A 23,023-nucleotide genomic window follows, 5' to 3' on the forward strand; every position below is an offset into this window, starting at 1 on the left:
GCAGAACAGAACAGCCAATCCAATTCCCAGCTCCAATCTCTCAATCGCTACAACTGGGAAATCATGTTCCCTACAACCTCTACTATTGATTGATTCTATACTTTCAATCGATTTCTTTCATCCTCAGCAGGTTTAAAATTAATTTCATAGCATCCTCTCAAGATTAAGAAACAAACACACACACTCCACATCCTACTGGACTTGCTTATTTTTTTCAAACGCACCACTCACTATTCTCCCCTCAACTCAAGCTTGAAACAGCAGAGTCATCTTCCACTTTTTGCTGGTTCCCCAAAAAGTTATCATCTACAAGACTACACCATCACAGTGGATGGCACCTTCCTTCCACCAGAACCTTCTTTCCCTTTTCATGCCTTCCCCCTCATCACCTGACATAGGAGCAATTCTCCATCTCTGTCATCTCCTGTTTCAGATACTCCTATACCTTACTAGCAGGTGTATCACCCGAAGGTCAATGCTTACCATGTGGCCCCTACCACAGCTTTCCAAGTGGGCCTAAAGTTTCACCCTGGTCTCCAAGGTACTCTGTAACAGGATGTCACCCGCCCATCTAGCGTCAGCCCCACCACTCATCGACAAACCCTGAGCTCCAAGCAACGCAGAGCTGCTCAACACGCTTCCAAAGACTCGCCACTTTCACTCCTCTCCTCCTGGTCCACCACCAGCAGAGTGCTTGTCTGCTGGCATCTGTCTGCCACAGCCTTCAAAGGCTGCCCGTCCAGTGCTCAGCTGCCACTGGCTCCAGACGCCTGGGGAACCACTCACACGCCTCACCGCCCCCTGGCCCCAGAGGACAGAGAGAGCCATCTGCATTCACTTCCTCTCCTCATCCAAACCCTAGAGAGCAATGATCATAGAAAAGGACTTTCCCCCAAAAGACTTAGCATAATGTCTTTCAATAGTAGGAGATCAAAAAATGGTTTTTTTCCATTAAAAGTGACACAAGCTCATTCTAGAAAACTAAATATAGAGAAATATAAAGAAAATAAAGACAGCCAAAATTCCACCAAAGATTACTGGGTCACTATTTCGCTAAACAGATCACTATGGCATATCTATAAACGGATATACATAGCAATGTGCTTTTCTGTTTACTTATCATTTTCATGTTTCCATGGCAATAAACACATACAGCTAGCCCTCCGTATCCATGGGTTCTGCATCCAAAGATTCAACAAACCACAAATCAAAAATATTCAGAATAAAACAATTTTTAAAATACAATTTAAAAAAAAATAGCAATGACAACTATTTACATATCATTTATATTTATTTATTTTATTTTATTTTATTTTTGAGACAGAGTCTCGCTCTGTCGCCCAGGCTGGAGTGCAGTGGCACGAACTCAGCTCACTGCAAGCTCTGCATCCCGGGTTCACACCATTCTCCTGCCTCAGCCTCCCGAGTAGCTGGGACTACAGGCACCCGCCACCACGCCTGGCTAATTTTTTGTATTTTTAGTAGAGACGGAGTTTCACTGTGTTAGCCAGGATGGTCTCGATCTCCTGACCTCGTGATCTGCCCACCTTAGCCTCCCAAAGTGGTGGGATTACAGGCGTGAGCCACTGCGCCCGGCCTATATATCATTTATATTTTTAAAGTATTTGGAAGGATGTGCATAGGTTATATGCAAATACTACACCATTTTATAGAAGGGCCTTAAGCATTAGTGAATTCTGGTATGACTGGGGGTCTTGGAACTCATCCCCATGGATATTGAGGGAAGACTATATATGTACCATCATTTTGAATGGCACCATGATATCACACTGTATGGATACACAACATAAGAATGGGTATTTTGGTGTCTACGGTTTTAAAACACAAAAACAATACCAAAAAGGAGGACATAACGACACTGTTGAATACATTATCTTTTTTTTTTTTTGAGACAAAGTCTCACTCTGTCACCCAGGCTGGAGTGCAGTGGCACAATCTGCACCCTGCAATCCGCACACACTGCAACCTCTGCCCCCCGCCCCCCCCAGTTCAAGTGATTGTCCTGCCTCAGCCTCCCAAGTAGCTGGGATTACAGGCGGCCACCACTATGCCCCGCTAATTATTTTTTATTTTTTATTTTTTTGAGACAGAGTCTTGCTCTGTCGCCCAGGCTGGACTGCGGTGGCGCGATGTCAGCTCACTGCAAGCTCCACCTCCCGGATTCATGCCATTCTCCTGCGTCAGCCTCCCGAGTAGCTAGAACTACAGGCGTCCACCACCTTGCCCAGCTAATGTTTTGTATTTTTAGTAGAGGTGGGGTTTCACCATGTTAGCCAGGATGGTCTCTATCTCATGACCTTGTGATCCCGCCACCTGCCTCGGCCTCCCAAAGTGTAGGGATTACAGGTGTGAGCCATTGTGCCCGGCTGGTGAATACATTATCTTTACATGTCTTTTCGTATGATAAAGTCCCACAGAATGACTTGCTGGGTCAAAGTATATAAATACACACATACATCTACGCATTTCAAAGTCCAACTCATTTCCTCAGACGCCCATTAGATGGCTACACCAACTGAAATTCCCAGCAGCAACGTGTTCATGGAGCGCGGCTTTATGCGCGTTTGAAGAAACAGCTTAGGTTCTTCTTGTTACAATACAGGCTCTATTTCTTTGGTCTGGGGTGCGGCCTAGGAGTCTGCATTTCTAACACATACCTGTGTGCCACCAATCTTGCTTACCCATGCACCACACTTTAAATGGGAAGGCATGAAAATACCTTTTTCCCTCCCCATCCACCAGATGCCCTCAGTCTTCTCTTATGACGATGACAATTTTATTCACAGTTGGTGGTTGCTGGGCAGGCCACGTGTCTATTTATAAGCCACCTATGTCCATTTTTATGAACTGATTGTTCACATCCTTTGTCTACTTTCTACTGCCCTTCTTATAAAGATTTAAGAACTTTTTAAAAAGATACCTGTGTGAACAGTTCCAGTCTCCTGAACAGCTGGCTGAGACAGGATCTGCCGCAGTTTATCCTGGTGGGAGAGCAGCGCCCGACCTGCTTTCAGGATGTATAGCTTCAACTGCTGGCACCGCAGCAGGTCCAGGTCCACTTGTCCTGTGGAAGGAAAGACTCAGTGAGAAGGGCATGCCCTGCTCAGACTCCCTCCTCGCCAGCAGCAAGCCTGTGCCACATGGCAATGAGTAACGCTCTGCCCTTCAGGAATCTGCCGACCGCACACACTGTCCGTGACAAAGGGCTCGCCTTTCCCAGTGTTACACTCGGTGCTTCTGGGTAAGCACCTTCTGCCTCCTGGGTCTTCCTTCCCTGCTGTCCAGGCACCTAATTTGATAGGATGCAGGATTCAATGGGTTTAACACGGTTAGAATCATGTTAGCTACTATTAATATGATCAAATGTTCCCCAAGTTGCTGAAGTTTCAGCCGCTTTCACTCTTCTTCTAAGACTCCTCTGAGAGAGTCTGTCGGCCCCACTAGCTCTTTAACTGATGAAGACTGCAGCAATGCCCAAGGTTTATCTGATAGCAGAGGCCACAGAAGCAGCACAGAGAGCATGGGGTGGGGAGGAAGGAGGGCCGCAGGTGCCACACAGGCACTGGCTCCACTAACTGGCAGACAGGTGTATTCACCACGATGGGAAACGGCAGCTACTAGAGAAAGCCAGCTGAATTTTGGACATGTTGTGATTTGCATGCACTGCACCTCCAACCAGAGATGTGAATGGGAGATCCAGAGTTGAAAGTGCTTACATCATAAATGCTGAAGCAGCAATCGTAGGTCTGTGGGAGCAAGAGGGGAGAAAACGTAGGTCTGTGGGAGCAAGAGGGGAGAAAACTCAAGAAGAGTGGGCAGAATACGCCATAGTTATGGGTGAAGCCACATGGACTTCCAGGACATAAAGAACGAGCAGAGAGAAGAGCTCCCTAGAAACATGGAAAGAAACTCAGGAGAGCTACATTCTAGACCCAAAGGAAGGCAAAGCCAAGCAAGGCTACAGTCTCAGCCACCCTGAATGCCACAGGCAAGCCAGGTGCTTCCGGGACAGAGGCCCCTGGATCTTGCAGGGAACAGGCCGCGAGCCATGGTCCAACAGGGTGACTGGGCCACAGGGCCCTGGGATGGAGGGGAGGAGGCAAGAGGTGAACGCAGACTTCTCTTCCGGGATAAAGGGTGACACTGAGAAGAGGGTGTGAGCCATGGGGTTCTTCAAGTGTGGCTCCGAACATGGCGACAAAGGCTGACTCGAAAACACTCATTACCACGAACACAGGGTTACATTCCCAACCGCAACGCAACAAATGGTGAGCCCACGTGAACCCCAGGACTTTAGCACATCTGTGAACTCACTCATAAAAGAACACTGTACAAACAACACGAGTTTAGGACGGCAGCTATTTCATCAAGAAGCACCATGTACTGACCTGCAAAGGCCTGTTTAGTCGATTTCTTTATTTTGTGCTTTTCTAATTTGCTTCCAGCGAGGTTCACCAACTGAGCCCAGACAGACAGCATGGGCTCTGTGAAGGGCAGGTTGTTCACATTAAAGGCCACGGCAGGGAGCTGGAGAGGACACAGAAGCTGTCAGCAATGTGGCCAATATGACTAACAAATGAAACGTTCTGAAAGTCATCAAAACCATGGGTTTAATCCTGAAATGCCACACATACCCATAAGCCTTTTTATAGCTGAGAATAATCGTTTTTTAAAATGACATTAAAGGCAAGATAGAGACTTACACATATAATAATCTATATTAATTTTTCTTTACAAACCTGTCAACAATAATTACATCAGTGTGGTGATTACTATCTTCTCAGATATTTTCTATATACTTCAAGTTTTCTACAACATGTATATATTCCTATAATAATAAAAAAGAGTACTTTATAGAAAATATAGTCAGGCCGGGCATGGTGGCTCACGCCTGTAATCCGAGCACTTTGGGAGGCTGAGGCGGGCGGATCACCTGAGGTCAGGAGTTTGAGACCAGCCCGGCCAACATAGTGAAACCCCATCTCTACTAAAAATACAAAATTAGCCAGGTGTGGTGGCACGCACCGTAATCCCAGCTACTCAGGAGGCTGAGGCAGGAGAATCGCTTGAACCTGGGAGGCAAAGGTTGCAGAGGGCCAACAAGATCGTGCCATTGTACTCCAGCCTGGGTGACAAGAGCAAGATTCCATCTCAAAAAAAAGAAAAAGAATATATAGTAAGACTGCACTTGGGCTACATGAAAATAATGTAAATGGCTCCTTCTCCCTGTGCATCCTTGATTCATAGGTTAAGATGACAGTAGTTGCGACATTAAGTCATGTCACTCAAGACAACTAAGCATTTTCTACATGAAGAAAGGCTGTTTTTTTAAAGGTGTTTAAACATGTTTAAGTTTTTTTAAAACTTGAGTTGTTCAATAAAAAGTAAACTTCATAAATTCACATTTTAAAATAATTAGAACTACCTCATAGATGCACAGTACCTTCTAGGTTGCTAAAGCCCTCTTCGTGTCTCTGAGGCTGAAAAACACACGAACCACTGCTTTAGGTGCCCTGTGAGACAGGCCCTGCTTACCACAGAAGCGCAAGCTCACACAGCTTCCTGGAAGGCAAACTTGAAGTATCAGAATCAAGTTCTTTCAAGTGCTAATGTTGGTGCTCGGTTCTAGTGTAAAGCCAATTTCCCTTATCATACAGTAACAGCACAAGTTCACCTACTGGTTTCAGCTGATTCAATGGGCAAACGCGACACATCCGCATGTCAGAGAACTGCACGGTGATTTTGCCCTTCGGGGTGATGCGAGTCACGGTGCCTTCTCCAAACTCATCATGCACAACTTGGCCGCCCAGGCGCAGGCGACCATCGATGCCTCCAATCACAGCCAGGACCGCCATGAGGCCCCCCACTTCAGGGTTCTCGGAATCGGGGAAGTAGTCCTCTAACTGGGCCTAGTGCAGACCAAAAAAGCGAGCTCGACCAGGGACACTCACAGAGCCGCCCAATCCCTACAGGTTTACCATTCAACTAAATTAATTCTGAGAACACAAACCCACCCCTTCGGAAGGCCTTCCCGCAAAGCTGTGGGTGATGGAGCGGAGCTGGGAGTTGATGTACTTGTTGATGAGCCCATTCCACTGAGTCAGGGAGTGCAGCGTGCGCAGCAGTGCCACCACCTCCTCCGCCAGTGTGCTGCTGTGGGTGGCAGTCAGCGAGGCCTGCGGGCGCACCCTGCGCCGCCTTGGCGTGGACTCTGAGGAGGAAACAAGGGGAGAATCTGCTGCGCCGCTCTTCACCAGGACACAGGGAAGGGAGACGGCCACCCACCTCTGAGACATGGCACTGTGCCGCTCTTCACCAGGACACAGGGAAGGGAGATGGCCACCCACCTCTGAGTGACGGCACGTCGGAGGAGCAGGTAGTGAGCAAGCTCCCCAAGAAGTCAAACAGCTTCTCCACGAGGCATTTCATGTCCCTCGCCCTTTCGGTCTTGTCCCATGACGGAAGGACTGCTTGCAACAAATGCACAGCTAAGATCTGATAAAATTTAAAACGACAAGCATTAAAAAAAATCTGATTAGGAAACTACAGATTGTTATTTTCTCTTTTCTTTTTTTTTTGAGACAGAGTCTCACACTGTCGCCCGGGCTGGAGTGCAGTGGCACGGTCTTGGCTCACTACAACCTCCACCTCCCAGGTTCAAGCAATTCTCCTTGCTTCAGCTTCCTGAGTAGCTGGGATTACAGGCACCCACCACCAAGCCCAGCTCATTTTTTTTGTATTTTTAGTAGAGACAAGATTTCACTATGTTGGCCTGGCTGGTCTCAAACTCCTGACCTCATGATCCACCTGCCTCGGCCTCCCCAAGTGCTGGGATGACAAGCATGAGCCACTGCGCCCAGCCTCTCTTTATTTTCTGTTGTCATAATGCAAGTAATCATGTGAAAATTTTGAGATTCATTATTTTACAGCCAGGTAATTACACTCAAGTTGATTAGTGATCAGGATTGTCAGGGACTTTAGAAAAAAAGCAACACTACAGATGCATATGTTTAATTAAAAAAGAATTATTTTTAATTTAATTCTTAAGACAATTACTCTACAAATTCTGTGAAGTAGATGAGTGAGTAGTTGCAGGATTTACCACTTAAGAGAAAAGCAGGTAAACTAAAGGTTAGCAACTTACCAATTATCAAGGACCTCTGCCCCTTGCCTCCAGAAAATCTACCCTGTCACTTCTAGACCCTTTCTGCACTCGTTACTGAATAAAGGCCCCTGACTCTGAGGGCAGGGAACTTCAGTACATGGATGCCTCTCTCAGGGAACTGGTTTTGCCTGGCAGCACATTACCTGCCTCTGCAGCGAGGCAGCAGTGAAGGGTGCGTGCCCTTCCACAACCTTCATGAGAAGCGTGATCCACTGTGGGGAGCTCAGGGCGCCGCACACCTGCGGTGTGAGAGCGATGCTCCGCACAAACCCCAGCGTGCACCAGCTCCGGTGTTGCTCCCTGTACACCAGCCTGTTTGGAGAAGCTGCGGGAGGGAAAATAGACATGCTTGATGACAAATCCCTAAAGATAAATCCTTATCTTTTTTTATCAACTTACTTTATTTTCTACAATAAGCTCCTTTAAAATATATTGCAGTTTGTAAATTAATTCAAACTAATTCAAAGTGAGAAGTGGAAGAAGGCTTTTAAGTTAGTTCAAGAAACATTTCCGACTTTTTCTTTTTAAGAGATGGGCCCTCACTATGTTGCCCAGGCTGGTCTAAAACTCCTGGGCTCAAGTGATTCTCCTGCCTTGCCCTGTCGAATAGCTGGGACTACAGGCATTTTTAAAACCTTCTAAGTATGTGTAGTAAAAGTAGTTAGGGAATTTTAGCTATGTATTGTTTCTAGGCAATAGGAAAACGATCTATAATTCAAATAGCAGTAATTTGCAACAGTGCATCTAGTATATTTTTTAATTTCGTGTTTTAAATATCTCCACCATCTTGCTTATATTTAATCTGCACCACTTAAATTTTTCGTATTTTTAGTAGAGACAGTTTCCAATCCAAGTTTAATAATCTGCATTAACGAAATGAGAGTTTTTCACTAGGTTTACACCATCGGATTCTGGCACCAGTGAGCCCACCTCTGCTCTGCCTGGCTCCAAGACTCCACTATTCCCTGAATGGAGACTGAGGCTTGGAGGCTGGGCCCTCCTGAGGGACCCCGCCCACAGCCCCACAGGACCTGCTCTTGCCTCCCACCTCCCCCACCCTGCCCTAGGCTATCCAAGCTTATGAGGACACCTGCCTTCCTTCAGCACACACAAATGCGCTCACACACACTCACTCTCGCACCCTCATATGCATCCTCACACTCACACCCATACTAAGTTATTCAGACACACTCATGGGCACTCACACACCCACCCTCACATTCTCAGGTGCACTCACACCATTGTCGCAATCACTAACACACACACAATCCCAGTCACACATATGCACACACAACCTAAGATGCAAGCTGACACACTCCTATGCACTCTCACATACACGTACCCCTCCCAATGCATACAAAACTCACATATGCACTCACACTCAACACTAGTCAGAACGGATTACTCACCCACTCACACCTTTACCCACACATTCTCACTTTACACTCACACCTACACTGTTACAACCTCCCACTCACTGACACAAGCAAAATGCTCACATTCACTCACACGCATTCACAATGTCACTCATGCTCACACTGACAAAAGGCACTCATACACGTTTACACAAATGCTCGCACTCAATCGCACACTTACACTTGTGCCTGCCACCCACTCATACTTCCTCACACTCACCAAGCCTCACTGACTTACACTTCATCTCATTCGCACACCGAGTAATCCCCTCACACTCATGCCTCCCTGGTGCTCACCCTCACACACACACACTGGCTTAACGCACTGACGCTTTCATTCTCACTTCACCTGAATGTAGTCACCTGCCCACTCACATGCTCTCATGGACATACACACCACTCACATAAATGCATGCATACACACACCCACACAACCACATGCTACAAACACACCGTCACACTTGCAACACAAATGCTCAGCCACTTGCCCATCGACCGCTAACACACTCACTCTCAATACGTGCAGACGCTCCAGCACACCACTAATACACGCATGCTCTCACACACACTGGAGCACGCCCACATACCCACCCACACCCACATGTGCTCACTCTCAGTCACATGCACACTCACCCCACTCCCTCAGCTCACATTTCTCATACTTACTCTCCACACAAACACTTTATGGGATTAAACTGTGCCTGTACCCCAACTTCATATACATTCGGAACCTCAGAATATGATCTTATTTAATGAGGTCTCTGTAGACGTCATTAAGGTAAGAATTTAGGTGACATCACGTTGGATTAGAGTCAAAGAAACTCAATGAAAGAGTCCTTTCAGAGACAGAAAAGGACATGCAGAACACAGGGGCAGGGTCCACGTGAAGACGCAGGCAGAGACTGACACAATGCGTCCCCACACCAAGGAAGCCTGGAGCTCCCAGAAGCTGGATGAGGTAAGGAAGGACCTTCCCCTAGAGCCTGTGGAGGGAGCATGGCCCTGCCTGCACCTGGATTTGGGACTTCTGGTCTCCAGAACTCTGAGAGAACAAATTTGTTGTTTGAGGCCAGTGTTACGGGTTGAATTCAGAATTGCAAAATTCGTATGTTGAAGCCCTAACCCCTACCGTACCTCAGCAGGTGACCTTGTTTGGAAATAGGGTTGCTGCAGATGTAATCAGTTTGATGAGGCTGAATGATGTCCTTATGAAAAGGGGAGATTTGGAGGCGACTCACACACAGGGAGAATGCCATGTGAAGATGACGGCAGAGATCGGGGTGACACCTCTACAAACCGAGGAACGCTAAAGAGACCAGCAAACTCCAGAAGCTGGGGCAGAGCCCTGAAGCAGCTTCTCCCTCACAGCCCCAGAAGCAACCACCCTTGATCTCAGCCTTCCAGATGCCAGAACCATGAGAATTTCTACTGTGTAAGCCCCCAAGTTTGTAGTACTTTGTTACAGCAGCCACAGGAAATGAATCCACACACATCCACGCCCACCCACATGCACACCCAGACACGACAAGCGTGCGGACCCCAGCGCTGTCTCCCTGGGCCCTCAATCTCTCGTTCCATACATGTCTTGTCCGTCGTTCCGCTTTCCACTAACATTCGCAGCAGTCCACATAAAGTCTTGGTGGCTTCGCTCTGCATGATCTCAGCGTGAACTCCGGCAGACAGACAAAGAGTCTGCAGTAAGTTAATAGTGCTGGTAAACATCATTGCAGTGGGGTGAATGTTCCTTTCAGTTTGCTCGGCTTCTAAAAAATATAATCAAAATAACAAATTATATTCCTAAGTAAAACTGGAAGATAGTCTGGCGCATAATTAAACAGCTTTAATATTACATTCTTGTTTTATTGAAGACTTGAATTTTAGTGCAGTTTTAGGTTCACACAAAACTGAAAGTACAGAGATTTTTGTGTTCTTTTTTCCTTTGAGACAGGCTCTCTGTCGCCCAAGCTAGAGTGCAGTGGCATGATCATAGCTCACTGCAGCTTTGACCTCCCAGGGTAAGCAGTCCTCCCACCTCGACCTCCCAAACTGTCATCTTTTCTGCTTTGGAAAGGGAAACAGATCCTTACAAGAAGAAAAGATGGAACTCAGGATGCACTAAACGTGCACCCTAATCATTTCTGTTCCCATCTTCCTCAAGAATCTTTTAAATAATAATTCTCAAAACAACATTAGCATATAACTCAGAAGCAATAAATGATTCCAAGGTTTCACTTCTTTAGAAACACAACTTATCAAATGTCAAGCGCTGGTTTCTGATGAGCTGGCTGTGTCCTGGATGAGGACAAAGCACTGGCATCTGTGGAGTGGGGCGACCAGACGCTCATGCAACCAGCTTGGCTGGCTTTGGGAAGAGATGTGTGGCAAATGAGGCCACCGTCTGTCATGGGGCCACCCCTGCCCAGGCTCTGATGCCCCTATGGGGAAAGGCCCCAGGCAGGGAGCCAGGCCTGCTTCCCGCAGGCAAGGTAGGCTGAGGGAGGAAGCAGCGACTGGTGTCAGGCAGCATGCTATAAGCTGGACGCTGGCGGCCAGCACCACATCCACCCTCAGGGACAGGGTTCCAGGTGCCATGTACATCGCTCCTAACAGGCCTACGCAGCAGGCAACACTTTTGTTCACACCTGAGGGACCCAGGCCCCAGAACTGACGTGTCAAAGATGGTGGCATCAGGATCTGAGCTGTGTGCCCTGAGCCCAGATGGTGTGCTACGGCATAGCCTCTTCCAGCCCCCACACCACCTGCTCTCTACTGAGTACCCCTTCTAAGATCTCGTGCTCACTGTCACAGCCACTTCTGAGCCTGACGACACTGCAGCCATGGTGGGCACTGTGGTGCTAGGAGGCAGCCCCAGCCTCTTGGATGGTCTTACCAAGCCCAGCCATGTGAAGCTTCACATGTCTTTCAGGAACAGCTAAGAAATGTCACGAAACCTCCTCCCACAACCTGGATCTCCACAGATAGGATCTAGCTTTCTTAGTCCACCCCTAAATTCTCACCTCTGCTTCCCTAGAAGCGATAAAGTGCTGACTAACTCCACATTACACGAAGAGTTCAGAGTCAGGGACCACAGAGGAAAGGTAAAGGCAGGTGGCAGGTGGGGTGTGCTCGGGCGGGGGCTCTCACTGGAGGAGGCGATGGACCGAGACCGCAGGGCAATTCCACCAGGCCTCGGCTCACTGGCTCAGATGCAGGCTCAGCACCAACCACATGAGACTCACTGGTGGTGCAGCTGCCCCGGCCTGGCCACCACATTCTCAAAGAGGGGCGGGTGCACACGTGAGAGGAAAATGCAGAAAGTCAGTTCCAGCCAGATCGCCGGATCCCACAGCCACTCCACGTACCTGCATCGGAGGTGCCTGGGAGCCTATTTAAATTGCAGGCTCCGAGGACAGAGCGCCAGCTGCAGGTGTGCCCTGACATCCCATTCTAAGGCCCAGATGGCAGTGGTGGCAGCCAGCACCTGGACAGTTTGTGGGCTGCCTTGGACTAAACGCCTTCCTGAGTCACCCACCAGAGTCGTCCTCTGTGTCCGAGTCCTCTGCTGAGGGCTGTGCAGCGGCCGGCAGCTCTGCCAGCTTGAGGTCGTATTTTCCTTCTTTCCCCATCCTGTAGGAGTTGGTGCTGCCCGTGTCCCACTGGACTCTTATCCACCCATCCTCTCCCAGCTCACCAATCACTCGGCCTAGGCCTGGAGGAGGCCCATCCTGAGAAAGCCAAAGTAGAGATCAGTTAGGAGGGTGCATGCCCTGCCCTGGTCCTTCCATGGCTCCCACCAGACCTGCCACACAGATGTCGCCGTATGCCACCATGTCTGTCAGGGGCTGTCCCAGACACAGATTTCACCTCTTCTACAAAATGTGTGCTTGCATCATTTTAAATTAAATGGCATAAAATAACGTGCTCATGCTGCTTTACCAAGGAAGTCAGGGAAATCTCATCTCAATGAGGATCCTCTGAGTCAATGCAGAGACAGGGCTTTGCAGCAAGTCCTGACCCCTCAATCCCTCACGGGCCTTGCAAGAGCAGAAACCTGAAACAAGCACCAGCACCTTCACCTTCCCTTTTCTTCAGTTTCCCCCAGGCCCCGGGGGGAAGCTCTGTCTCTCACTTCTGCAGGAGAAAGCTGTTTCTAGGGTGGATGCTGCTGTCTCCAGACACTGCTATTTCTAAGATGACAGTGACAAAGCCGGGGCTTACCAGCATGGCTGAGAAAAGCTAGACAGACCATGGGAAGGTGAACACTGCTCTAACTTAGCTAGGGCTGTGGTAAGTGACTTCCACCTGGAGGCACCTGGCAGAGACTTAGAAGAGACCTGCGATGAGGGAAAATGGAGATGCGGCCACAGGCCCATGAAGTATATCCCTAACTGCTGGGTTCAGGGCACTTCGCAGCACATGGCCATCAGCTCACAGGGGCAGCATCTGGGCTTCCTGCCTCAGAGCCTTCACTACACCAACTTTCAGAATGAGATTTACTCTCTTGCTCACTCTCACTCTTGTTCCAGTGACCCATCAAACTGAGCCTCATGCCAGTGAGTTTCCTGAAAAGAGCTGCCTCTCTTTCCAGACTTGTTCTGTTCAGATGCTCTACTTATGATTCCCTACTTGTGTTCACTCCCTTCAGCTGCTCGGGAACCAACACCTGTGTCATCGATCAACCGACACATCCTGGATTATTCCAATTTTCACCCACCAATATTGCACAGACCTGTGCAGAAGATAACTAATGTGTGGCTAATGTGTTCACATCAAATCTCTGAGTACCTGATCGCCCCATTTCCAGTCCACACCTCTCATGACCCTTGTTCCGATCTTCATCATGGCAGCCAGTTCTGGCCCTGAAACAGGGAGCTGCACAGGAGCCGTTTCCTTCCTTGTTTCTTCCAAAACTGTGGCAGAAGCACCTTGAGCAGAAGCATTCATATCTTCCTCAACATTGTCACAAGTGGGGCCTGACAGAGCGTCAAAAACAATAGCTGAGCCAACAAGTAGCTACAATGTCCCCTTAATACACACAAAACATTTAAAAAGTACTAATGAAGATCATAATTTTGAAGAATCCATACTATGTGTTTGATCAATTAATATAATACTATGAATATTTTACTGATATAGGATAAAAAGAAGATAAACGGAAGGACGAAATACATAAATAGGCTAAGAAGATATAAAAGATATTAAAATGCTCAGTAAAGCTACTTTCTCTACTTCTAGGAATTATTCCCCCCAAAAAAGCAAAATAACTGAGTTAGAAAGATACTCGATAACTACCTAAATATCTAACAGTAGGAAACTAACAAACGTTAATCATGGTTTTGTGCAGAAGACAGCTAACAGCTGGCCCGAGATACAACCTCAGACAGGATTGCTGCAGGCTAGCCCTCGGCTCAAGTCTGGATCTCAGGAGGGCTCCCCCATTCCCTAGGTGGTAGGTGTGGTTCCGTGTTTCTGAACTGTCTGTACAAACAACGTGGTCTGTGCTGAAACCTGCTTTCCTTGTTCTGGAACTTGGTACGCGCCAGGCAGGGGGTGCCCATGTGATCAGCCCTGATGGAAACCCTGGACCTGGAGTCTCTACCCAGCTTCCCGGCAGACAGCACCTGACACGGCTCGGTGCTGGGGCAGTTAAGCTTGTCCAGTGTGGCTCCTGTGGAAGCTTGTACCTGCTTTCCTCTGGACTTTACCCATGTCCTTTTTCATGATTTTTCTCTGTGTCCCTTCACTGTAATAAACTATAGCCCTGAGTACAACTACATGCTGAGTCTTGTGAGTCCTCCTGGCCAACCATCAAACCTGGGGGTGGTCTTGGAGACCCCTGACAATTGGTGCCCTGGGTGGCTACAGAGTCATCCATAGCATGAAACAGAAGCTGAGCTGCTGTCACCTGAGAGAAGTAAAACTTACCAATGGATTTGAAAATAGGAGAGCTAACCCTAGGAGAGTAGGCTAGATTTTTAACCCCCCTTTTCCCACTTGCTAAACTGAGAGGGGGTAGGAGTGCGGTTCTGGTAACTCCCTTGATTTTAGTTTTCTCCTCCAGGTGGGAAGGAAAAAGATCCAAACAGTCCCAAAGGTGGGCTTTGGTGGACCAAAAAATGTAAAAAGTTTGTGTTTCTCTCTCTTCCAAGAGAGCAAAAAGGGATATTCAATTCCCAGGGCTGGAGCAAAACTTCAGATAAACTAGAGGGGGAAACAGCCTTTCCTTTAGCCTAGCTGCTACTTTAGGGCCCCCAGGAAGGGGCCCCAAGGAAGGGACAAGAGTTGCATTCCAGGTGGGCAGCTATACTGTTAACTCTGTAAAGACTGAATTTATTGCTAAGGGCTTGAATAAATTTGCAACCAAAACTGGGGGAATTTTTTATTTTACATAGCTTTATGTTTTGTGGCTGTTACATGTGGATGTATACATTAAGCTGGTATAAAATACTATATGCTTATAATTTCTTAAATGATAAGGATACGCTGATCAGGGCAAGCTGCAAATATAGACAGATATTCATGAGACACAACTTCCTTGCTTTTTGCAGCCAGTGGGCCAGATGAAATTTAAACACATGAATACTAGCAACAGAACAAGTCTCCATACTTAATGATTTGTGCTGTGATTTTTACTTATTGGAACCTCTAGGGAAAAAGTAGACAACATAAAAAGGCCATTTCTCGATGGAGATATGCTTTTGTAATTTTTAAATGCAACTTTTGGTTGCTAATGAGGCCTCAAGAAATCAGATATAACTCTTACTAGGTGATTCTTTTCAGCTGTAATACGCATATTAAAATATATATTTAACATAATACAACATATAAATATAATACATAAATTAAAAATTAATTTTATATATTTTTATATATAGAGAGAGAGAGACAGAGAAAGACAGACAGACAGATAGACAGAAAGATTCCCCCCGACCCCAAGACAGGATTTCACTCTGTCGCCCAGGCTGGAGCCCAGGCTGGAATGCAGTGGCTTGATCTCTGCTCACTGCAACCTCTGCCTCCCTGGCTCAAGCAATCCTCCCACCTCAGCCTCCCGGGTAGCTGGGACCATAGGCACGCACCACTATGCCCAGCTAGTTTTCGTATTTTTTGTAGAGACAAGGTTTCGCTATGTTGCCCAAGTTGGTCTCAAACTCCTGAGCTCAAGCAATCCACTCGCCTCAGCCTCCCAAAGTGCTACAATTACAGCCTGGCCTGATACATATTTTTGAATGGATTAATGTGAACTCTAAGACTGATGTGATTAAAAGAGCTTGGGAAAACCTTGCTTTTTCACTGTGACTTTGACAACTGGCCCTGCAGCATCTCAGTTTTAGCCAAAGAACACCACCATAAACCAATCAGATCTAATAGACATACACAGAACATTTCACCAAAAAGAGCAGAATACACATTCTTCTCAAGTATACCACAGAACACTCTTTTAGACTGACCAGACCGTATGTTAGGCCACAAAGTCTCAAATTTAAACAGACGAAAATCATACAAATTACCTTCTCCAACCAAAATGAAATGATAAGAAATTAATAACAAAAGGAAAAGTGGAAAATTCACAAGTATATGAAAATTAAATAACACACAGTAAACAACCAGTGGGTCAAAGAAGAAATCACAAGGGAAATTAGAAAATACTATGAGATGAATGAAAACACAACTACCAAAACTTCTGTGCTACGCCAAAAGCAGGGCAAAAGGGGCAATTATACTATAAAAGTCTGCATTTACAAAAGATGATCTCAAATCAATAACTTAGCTCTACATCTGGAAGAACTAAAAAAATAGGAACACAATAAAAACCAAAGTTAGGCCAGGTGTGGTGCCTCACACCTGTAATCCCAGCACTTTGGGAGGCTGAGGCAGGTGGATAACTTGAGCCCAGGAGGTTGAGGCTGCAGTAAGCCATGACTGCGCCACTGTACTTCGGCCTGAGGGAAAAGTAAGACCCTGTCTCAAAACAAAGACAAAAACAAAAACAAAAAAATACAAAGCAGAAAGAAGGAAACGATAAAGATTAGAGCAGCCATAAATTAAACAGAGAATAGAAAAATAACAAAACCAAAAGTTCGGTTTCTGGCAAGAACAAAAAATCTGACAAATTTTTGGTAAATTAAGAAAAAAAGAGGCCAGTCAAGGTGGCTCACGCCTGTAATCCCAGCACTTTGGGAAGCTGAGCTGGGCAGATCGCGAGGTCAAGAGTTCGAGACCATCCTGGTCAACATGGTAAAACCCCGTCTCCACTAAAAATACAAAAAAATTAGCTGGGTGTGGTGGCACACACCTGTAGTCCCAGCTACTCGGGAGGCTGATGCAGGAGAATCACTTGAACCCAGGAGGTGGAGGTTGCAGTGAGCCGAGACTGCGCCACTGCACTCCGGCCTGGCAACAGAGCAAGACTCCGTCTCAAAAAAAAAAAAAAAAGAGAGAAGATGCAAATAACTAACATCAGAAATGTAAGTGGAGACAGTATTACCAACATAAAAATAAAAGAGATTATAAAAGAACACTGTGAACAACTGTATGCCAACAAATAAAACAGCCTAGATAAAATGGACACATTCCTAGAAACATAAATTACCCGAACTGACTCAAAAAGAAATAGAAAATCTGAATAGACCCATAACAAGTAAAGAGATTGAATCGGTAATTTAAAATCTTTCAACAAAGAAAAGCTTAGCTGGTCAACTCTACCAAACATTTAAAGCAGAATTGACACCAATCCTCAAACTCTTCTAAAAACAGAATATATGGGAACACTACCTAGTTCATTCTATGAGGCCACTATTACCCTGATAACTGTAAAACAATAAAATACTGCTGAAAGAAATTAAAGAGGACAGAAATAAATAGAAAGACATTCCACATTCAGAGAACGGATGTTAACATTGTTAAGATGGCACTATTCCCCAAAACAATCTACAGATTTAATCCCTAGCAAAAATCCCAAAGGTCTTTTTTGCAGATATGGAAAAGCCAGCCTTGAAGTTCATATGAAAATGCAAGGGACCCAAAGTAGACAAAATAATCTTGAGAAAGAAAACACACTACTCAATTTTAAAACAGTACAAAACTACAATGTTCAAAACAGTGTAGTACCCGCATAATTATCAACATATAGAATGTGATCATGTAATTGAGAGTCCAGAAATAAACCTAAATATCTACAGCCAACTGATTTTTGCCAAGGGTACCGAGAACTTCAGGGAAAGAACAGTCCTCAACAAGCAGTATTGAAACAATCAGATCATCAAAAGAGAAAGGCTGGACTCTTACCTCACACTGTGTAAAAGAAATTACCTAAAAATGGACCAAAGATCTAAATATAAGAGCTAAAACTATAAAACTTACAGAAGAAAACATGAGGATAATCTTCATCAACCTTGTATTTGGAAATGGCTTTTTGGATACGATATCAAAAGCATAGACGACAAAAGAGAAACAGATAAACTGAACTTCATCAAAATAAAAAACTTCTCTATCAAAGGAAATACAATCCAGAGAGCAGGAGAAAATACCCTCAAATGATATTATCTATAAAGGTCTACAGATCTGTGAAGGTCTAGTATGCACAAAATTTTTAAAGAGTCTGAGGACTGGTGTTAATTCTTCTTTAAGTGTTTGGTACGCTTATTGCATTTATTGGTACAAGAACAAGATGACGACAAATAACCCTACTGAAAAAGGAGAAAGGGGCTGGGCGCAGTGGCTAATGCCTGTTATCCCAGCACTTTGGGAGGCCAAGGCAGGCAGATCACCTGAGGTCAGGAGTTCCAGACCAACCTAGCCAACATGGCGAAACCACATCTCTACTAAAAATACAAAAATTAGCCAGGTGTGGTGGTGTGTGACTGTAATCCCAGCTACTCGGGAGACTGAGGCATGAGAAGCACTTGAACCCGGGAGGCGGAGGTTGCGGTGAGCCGAGATGGTGCCACTGTGCTCCAGCCTAGGCGACTGAGTGAGACTCCGTCTCAAAAAAAATAAAATAAAAAATAAAGAGAAAGGGACTTGAATCTTGAATAGACATTTCTCCAAAGAAGATATACAAATGGCCAACAAGCACAAACATGTAAAGAAGCTCAATGTCATTCATCATTAGTGAAATGCAAATCAAAATCACAATGAGATACCACTTCACACCCACTAGGATGGCCTTAATCTGAAAACAAAAAGAAAAAAAAGAAAAAAAAACACAAAAAATAGTGTTGGCAGGGAAGTAGATAAACTGGAACCCTGGAATCCTGTCCACTGGTGGTGGGAATACAAAAATGATACGGCACTGTGGAAAAGTTTGGTAGTTTCTTAGTAAGTTATACATAGTTGTACCATATGACCCTGTAATTCCAGTCCTAGGTGTATAATCAAAAGAACTAGAAACAAGTGTTCAAACAAATATTTGTATCTAAATGTTCCTAGCAGCACTATTCACAAAAGTCAAAAGGCAAAACCAACCCAAATGTCCACCAACAGATAAATGAATAAACAAAATGTTATATATTCATACAATAAAATCTTTTCAGCCATAAAAATAAAGTACTGATATATACCACATGAAATAACCTAGACACAAAGGCCACAAATGGTATGATTCCATTTATATGAAATATCCAGGATATGCAAATCCATAGACAGAGAAAGTAGATTTGTGACTACCAGGGGCTGGAGGGCAGGGGAGTCAGGACTGATGGCTAAATGGTGTGCATTTATAGTGATGAAAAAGTTCTACAACTAGACAGTGGTGATGACTCTAGAAAATTGTGAATGTATTTAATACCGCTGAATTGCGACGTTAAAATGGTACACTTTCTGCCATTTGTGTCTTACCATAATTTACAAAAAGCTTTAAAAAAAAAAAAAAAAAAGAAAAGAAAAGATATCAAAGCAAAATCTTGACATTTTCCCAAAGGCTCTCAAGCCAGTGCAGACCTACCAATCAGGCGCAGTGCTGTCTGCGTGAGGGCCAGCATGCCAGAATTGAGCAGGAGGTCGAGATTGTTTGCGCCGTGCTGCAGGGTGAGCATGCTGAGCATCACCAGGAGGAAGCGGGCTTGCGGGATGGTCCCCAGGCTCGGTCCCGACGGGTTCTCATTGGTGATGGTTTGCAGGGGAACCGGCTGGATACCTAACAAGCATTGACACCCACTGACATTTATTGTGCATGGATGCAAAAATAAACGTAATGCAGAAAGCACGGGCGTTTACTCTAAACGTCTGACTAATAAGCATTGACACCTACCTACATTTCTTGTGCACGGATACAAGAATAAACGTAATGCAGAAAGCACGGGCGATTACTTTAAACATCTGACTATTTTCCAGTGGTTTCCACAGAGTGGGCAGCTCTGTCATGCTGCACGATGGGCCTACCCCCTGCATTCTATGCACAGGTCATTCCATCTGTCTACAGGTCTTAGCATGTTGCTCTCTGAATACCCTGGTGCCCTATTCCATTCCTTCCATTTCAAATATAAAAGTTATGTCTCCCTTTTCCTCCACAAAACCAATCCAATCAACTCTCTGTAGATGCTCAAACTATCCAGGAAATAAATATTAATATAGGACACAGACACTTTAGGGTATGTGGTGATACACATAAAAATGTCAAAATGTAAAAATGTTATACTAGAGTACTTCAACATTGTGTCTCCTGCTAAATTTTAAAGTTTAGTTTAAAATCTGAGAAAGCTGACAGCAGCATAGATTATACAAGTACAAAGTACAAACAACTAAAGTCTTCTCAAAAGCAAAAATTGGCATTTGCAAGTTTCCACAACATATAATTAAAGGCACACTATAAAATAACATTGATGCAACTGTTGACTCACCAAGCTCTTTAAATTTGGCACTGGCATCCATCAAAACATTTCGAATGTTCTGAACAGCCCAAGCATATAGCTTGCCAAAGGTGACTTCCAGCAGCATCCGATTAAAAGGTGGGATCAAATCAACATCCTTTAAACAATCAGTAAGAGGTTCCCTTTCAAATAAAGATAAAGAATTTGACTCGGGACACTGCCAGACTTCTAACTGTTACAGAACAATTTTGTTGCCACAGCTTCCTTAATTAAGAAAAAAATATGCTAACGTTTTACCCTGTATCGATTCCCTCAGGAATAAGTCTTTGCCATCCACAAAACATCGCGTACTGCACAGATGGAAGTAAGAAATTCTTGCTCGCCAGTTTTAAAATTGTATCTATCCCTTCCAGGCGAACCTCTGCTCTCTCCAACTGCAAAATATCAATGCATACAGTTAAGTGTTATGTATATTACCCAATGCAGAGAAGCATTTCTCATCAAATTGTACCTGTTTTAGTAGGCACTTTCTCATTTTTTCCACATCCACTGGCTCTTCTTTAAGGGCAAATTCAGCAATTGTACTGAGGAGTGGAGACTGCGGATAAAGACCCTGCACATTCTGCTTCAACCACTTGTATTTGTGAACACCTGTAACAGTACTCAACAGCGGCTGCCATTTGTCCTAACAAAGGAAAACAATTTTCATCATTAGTCTACCCTATTTAATATTAAACTGTGCTCTAAAAGTTATTCAAGTAAAACATAAATAATGCTCATAGGTTTAAATTGGTTAAAATATGTTAAATTTAGTAATTAATACATGGTTTTAAAACTATGCTATAAATGTAAGTGAATTTATAATCTCTATACTAATATATGTTGGAACAGGCTAGCTTGGCATACGAAGTTAAGTTATGGTTCATATTAATAGCCACAGGGCCCAGCACTGTTTCTGGAACAAAGAATATATTTAGGGAATGAATGGTGAATAATGATATAATCTAGTACCAAAAATAAAAAGAAACCCTTCTCCAGCTACAGCTCTGACCAGGACATCATAAGTCAAGTTCATGAAGCATCACTGGGGCCCTATTTCTAACAACCTCCCATCCCTCCCTCTGCATGCTCAGGTACAGAGGTACAAGACTGTGGATTCCTCTGCTACATGCTATGATTCTATTCAGCTAACCTCAGAATCACAGAAAATACTGCACCTTGGGTGATTTAATTGCAATGGGTCTCTTGTCCACATTTATTGGACTATGAGGCAAAATGCAAGCTTCTTCTAAATCACTCTCTTCGTTTCCAATTTTTTCTTCATCATCCGTAGATTCTGGCTTCTTAGGAACTGTGTTTTAAAACACATTCACTATAAAAATCATACACTTAAATATAATTTTAAATTAAGAAATACTTAGATTTGCATGAAGGACAAATATTTCATTCAAATAAACATCTGAACAACATTATAAATTGCAATGCTCAAACAAGAGTGAAATGATCACCATGGCAGAACAAAAACACAAAGTGAGAGTGCGATGAGGGGAGAAGCCCCGAAGCAAGGGAAGCCTGGCAGCCAGAAAGCTCTTCCTCAAGTGCCAGAGAGTGAACATTTGAGTCTTTCAGGCCATGCAGTCTGTTGCAAATACTCAACTCTGCTGCTGTAGCACAAAAAGTAACCACAGATAAAGCAACAGGTGTGGCTGTGCTCCCGTAAAACTTTATTTATGGTGCTACAATTTTAGCTTCATGTAATTTTCATGTGTCAAAAATAATACACTTAATTTTTAAAAAACAATTTCAAACTGGAAAAAAAAAAAAAAGGTCTTAGTCCATGGGCAACACAAAGCAAGCAAGAGGTGGAATTTGGCCCACAGTTCCTGGCTTGTCCACCTTGGTCCAGTTCAGTGGTTCTGTTACTGTGTAACTGAATCAATTGAATTCACTGTGATATGTGGAATTTCCTCCCTATATTTTCTCTCTTTTAAAATTTTTGGTCTACATCTCCTCAGCATATAATATAAAAAATAAGCAACATGATAATACACTTGGGCAGTAAAGAGCTAATACAGCAGGCCAGGGTTGCTCAAACCCTGCCAATTCCCAAGGAAAATCGGTCCCTTCAGGATTGGTCCTTCTTCTAGGAGCTGAGCTCTGAGCCCTTGGAACATCCTGCCTGATAAGTTTTTTGTTATACCTGACACCCAGGACCTTGTGGCAGTGGTCTGGCCAGGTAGTTTATGCTAATCATGTGACCTGCGAGGGACCACTTGTTTTTGCACTGGGGCACTGGAGTCTCAATAATTGAGGTCAGTCACACGGGCACTGACTGCGTATGTGACTGGCCCCCAACAAAATCTCTAGACTCGAGGCTCAGGTGTGCTGGCCTGGTTAACAATTCTTCACACATGATGTGACCCACTATTGCTGGGAGAGCTAAGCACATCCACGTGACGCCACTGGGGGGAGACACCAAAGCTTGTGCCTAGTTTCCTCTGGAATTCCCTTCATGCACCCTTCCCTTTGCTAATTTTAACCTGTATCCTTTTTGCGGTAAAAAAAAAAACAAAAAAAACAAAAAAACAAAACAAAACAAAAAAAAACACAGC

General features: G+C 44.8%; 1 protein-coding gene across 9 annotated transcripts in view; it reads right to left on the reverse strand.

Moving 5' to 3' along the window:
* The window catches only part of HERC2 (HECT and RLD domain containing E3 ubiquitin protein ligase 2), a 213,383-nt gene that overhangs the window by 99,305 nt on the left and 91,055 nt on the right, over positions 1-23,023 (reverse strand). For all 9 annotated transcript variants that reach the window (XM_030814467.1, XM_030814465.1, XM_030814468.1 and 6 more), the window contains 14 exons: positions 21,629-21,762; positions 20,923-21,096; positions 20,709-20,845; positions 20,442-20,593; positions 19,547-19,738; positions 13,387-13,574; positions 12,134-12,326; positions 10,182-10,364; positions 7,330-7,511; positions 6,369-6,516; positions 6,036-6,232; positions 5,700-5,930; positions 4,410-4,548; positions 2,942-3,085 (listed from right to left, as the gene is read on the reverse strand). In XM_030814467.1, coding sequence (XP_030670327.1) covers positions 2,942-3,085; positions 4,410-4,548; positions 5,700-5,930; positions 6,036-6,232; positions 6,369-6,516; positions 7,330-7,511; positions 10,182-10,364; positions 12,134-12,326; positions 13,387-13,574; positions 19,547-19,738; positions 20,442-20,593; positions 20,709-20,845; positions 20,923-21,096; positions 21,629-21,762 — 2,394 coding nt within the window. The remainder of the gene's footprint in view (positions 1-2,941; positions 3,086-4,409; positions 4,549-5,699; positions 5,931-6,035; positions 6,233-6,368; positions 6,517-7,329; positions 7,512-10,181; positions 10,365-12,133; positions 12,327-13,386; positions 13,575-19,546; positions 19,739-20,441; positions 20,594-20,708; positions 20,846-20,922; positions 21,097-21,628; positions 21,763-23,023) is intronic.

This window comes from Nomascus leucogenys, chromosome 6 (assembly GCF_006542625.1).
Source record: "Nomascus leucogenys isolate Asia chromosome 6, Asia_NLE_v1, whole genome shotgun sequence".
In the NCBI taxonomy this organism is placed as follows: domain Eukaryota; kingdom Metazoa; phylum Chordata; class Mammalia; order Primates; family Hylobatidae; genus Nomascus; species Nomascus leucogenys.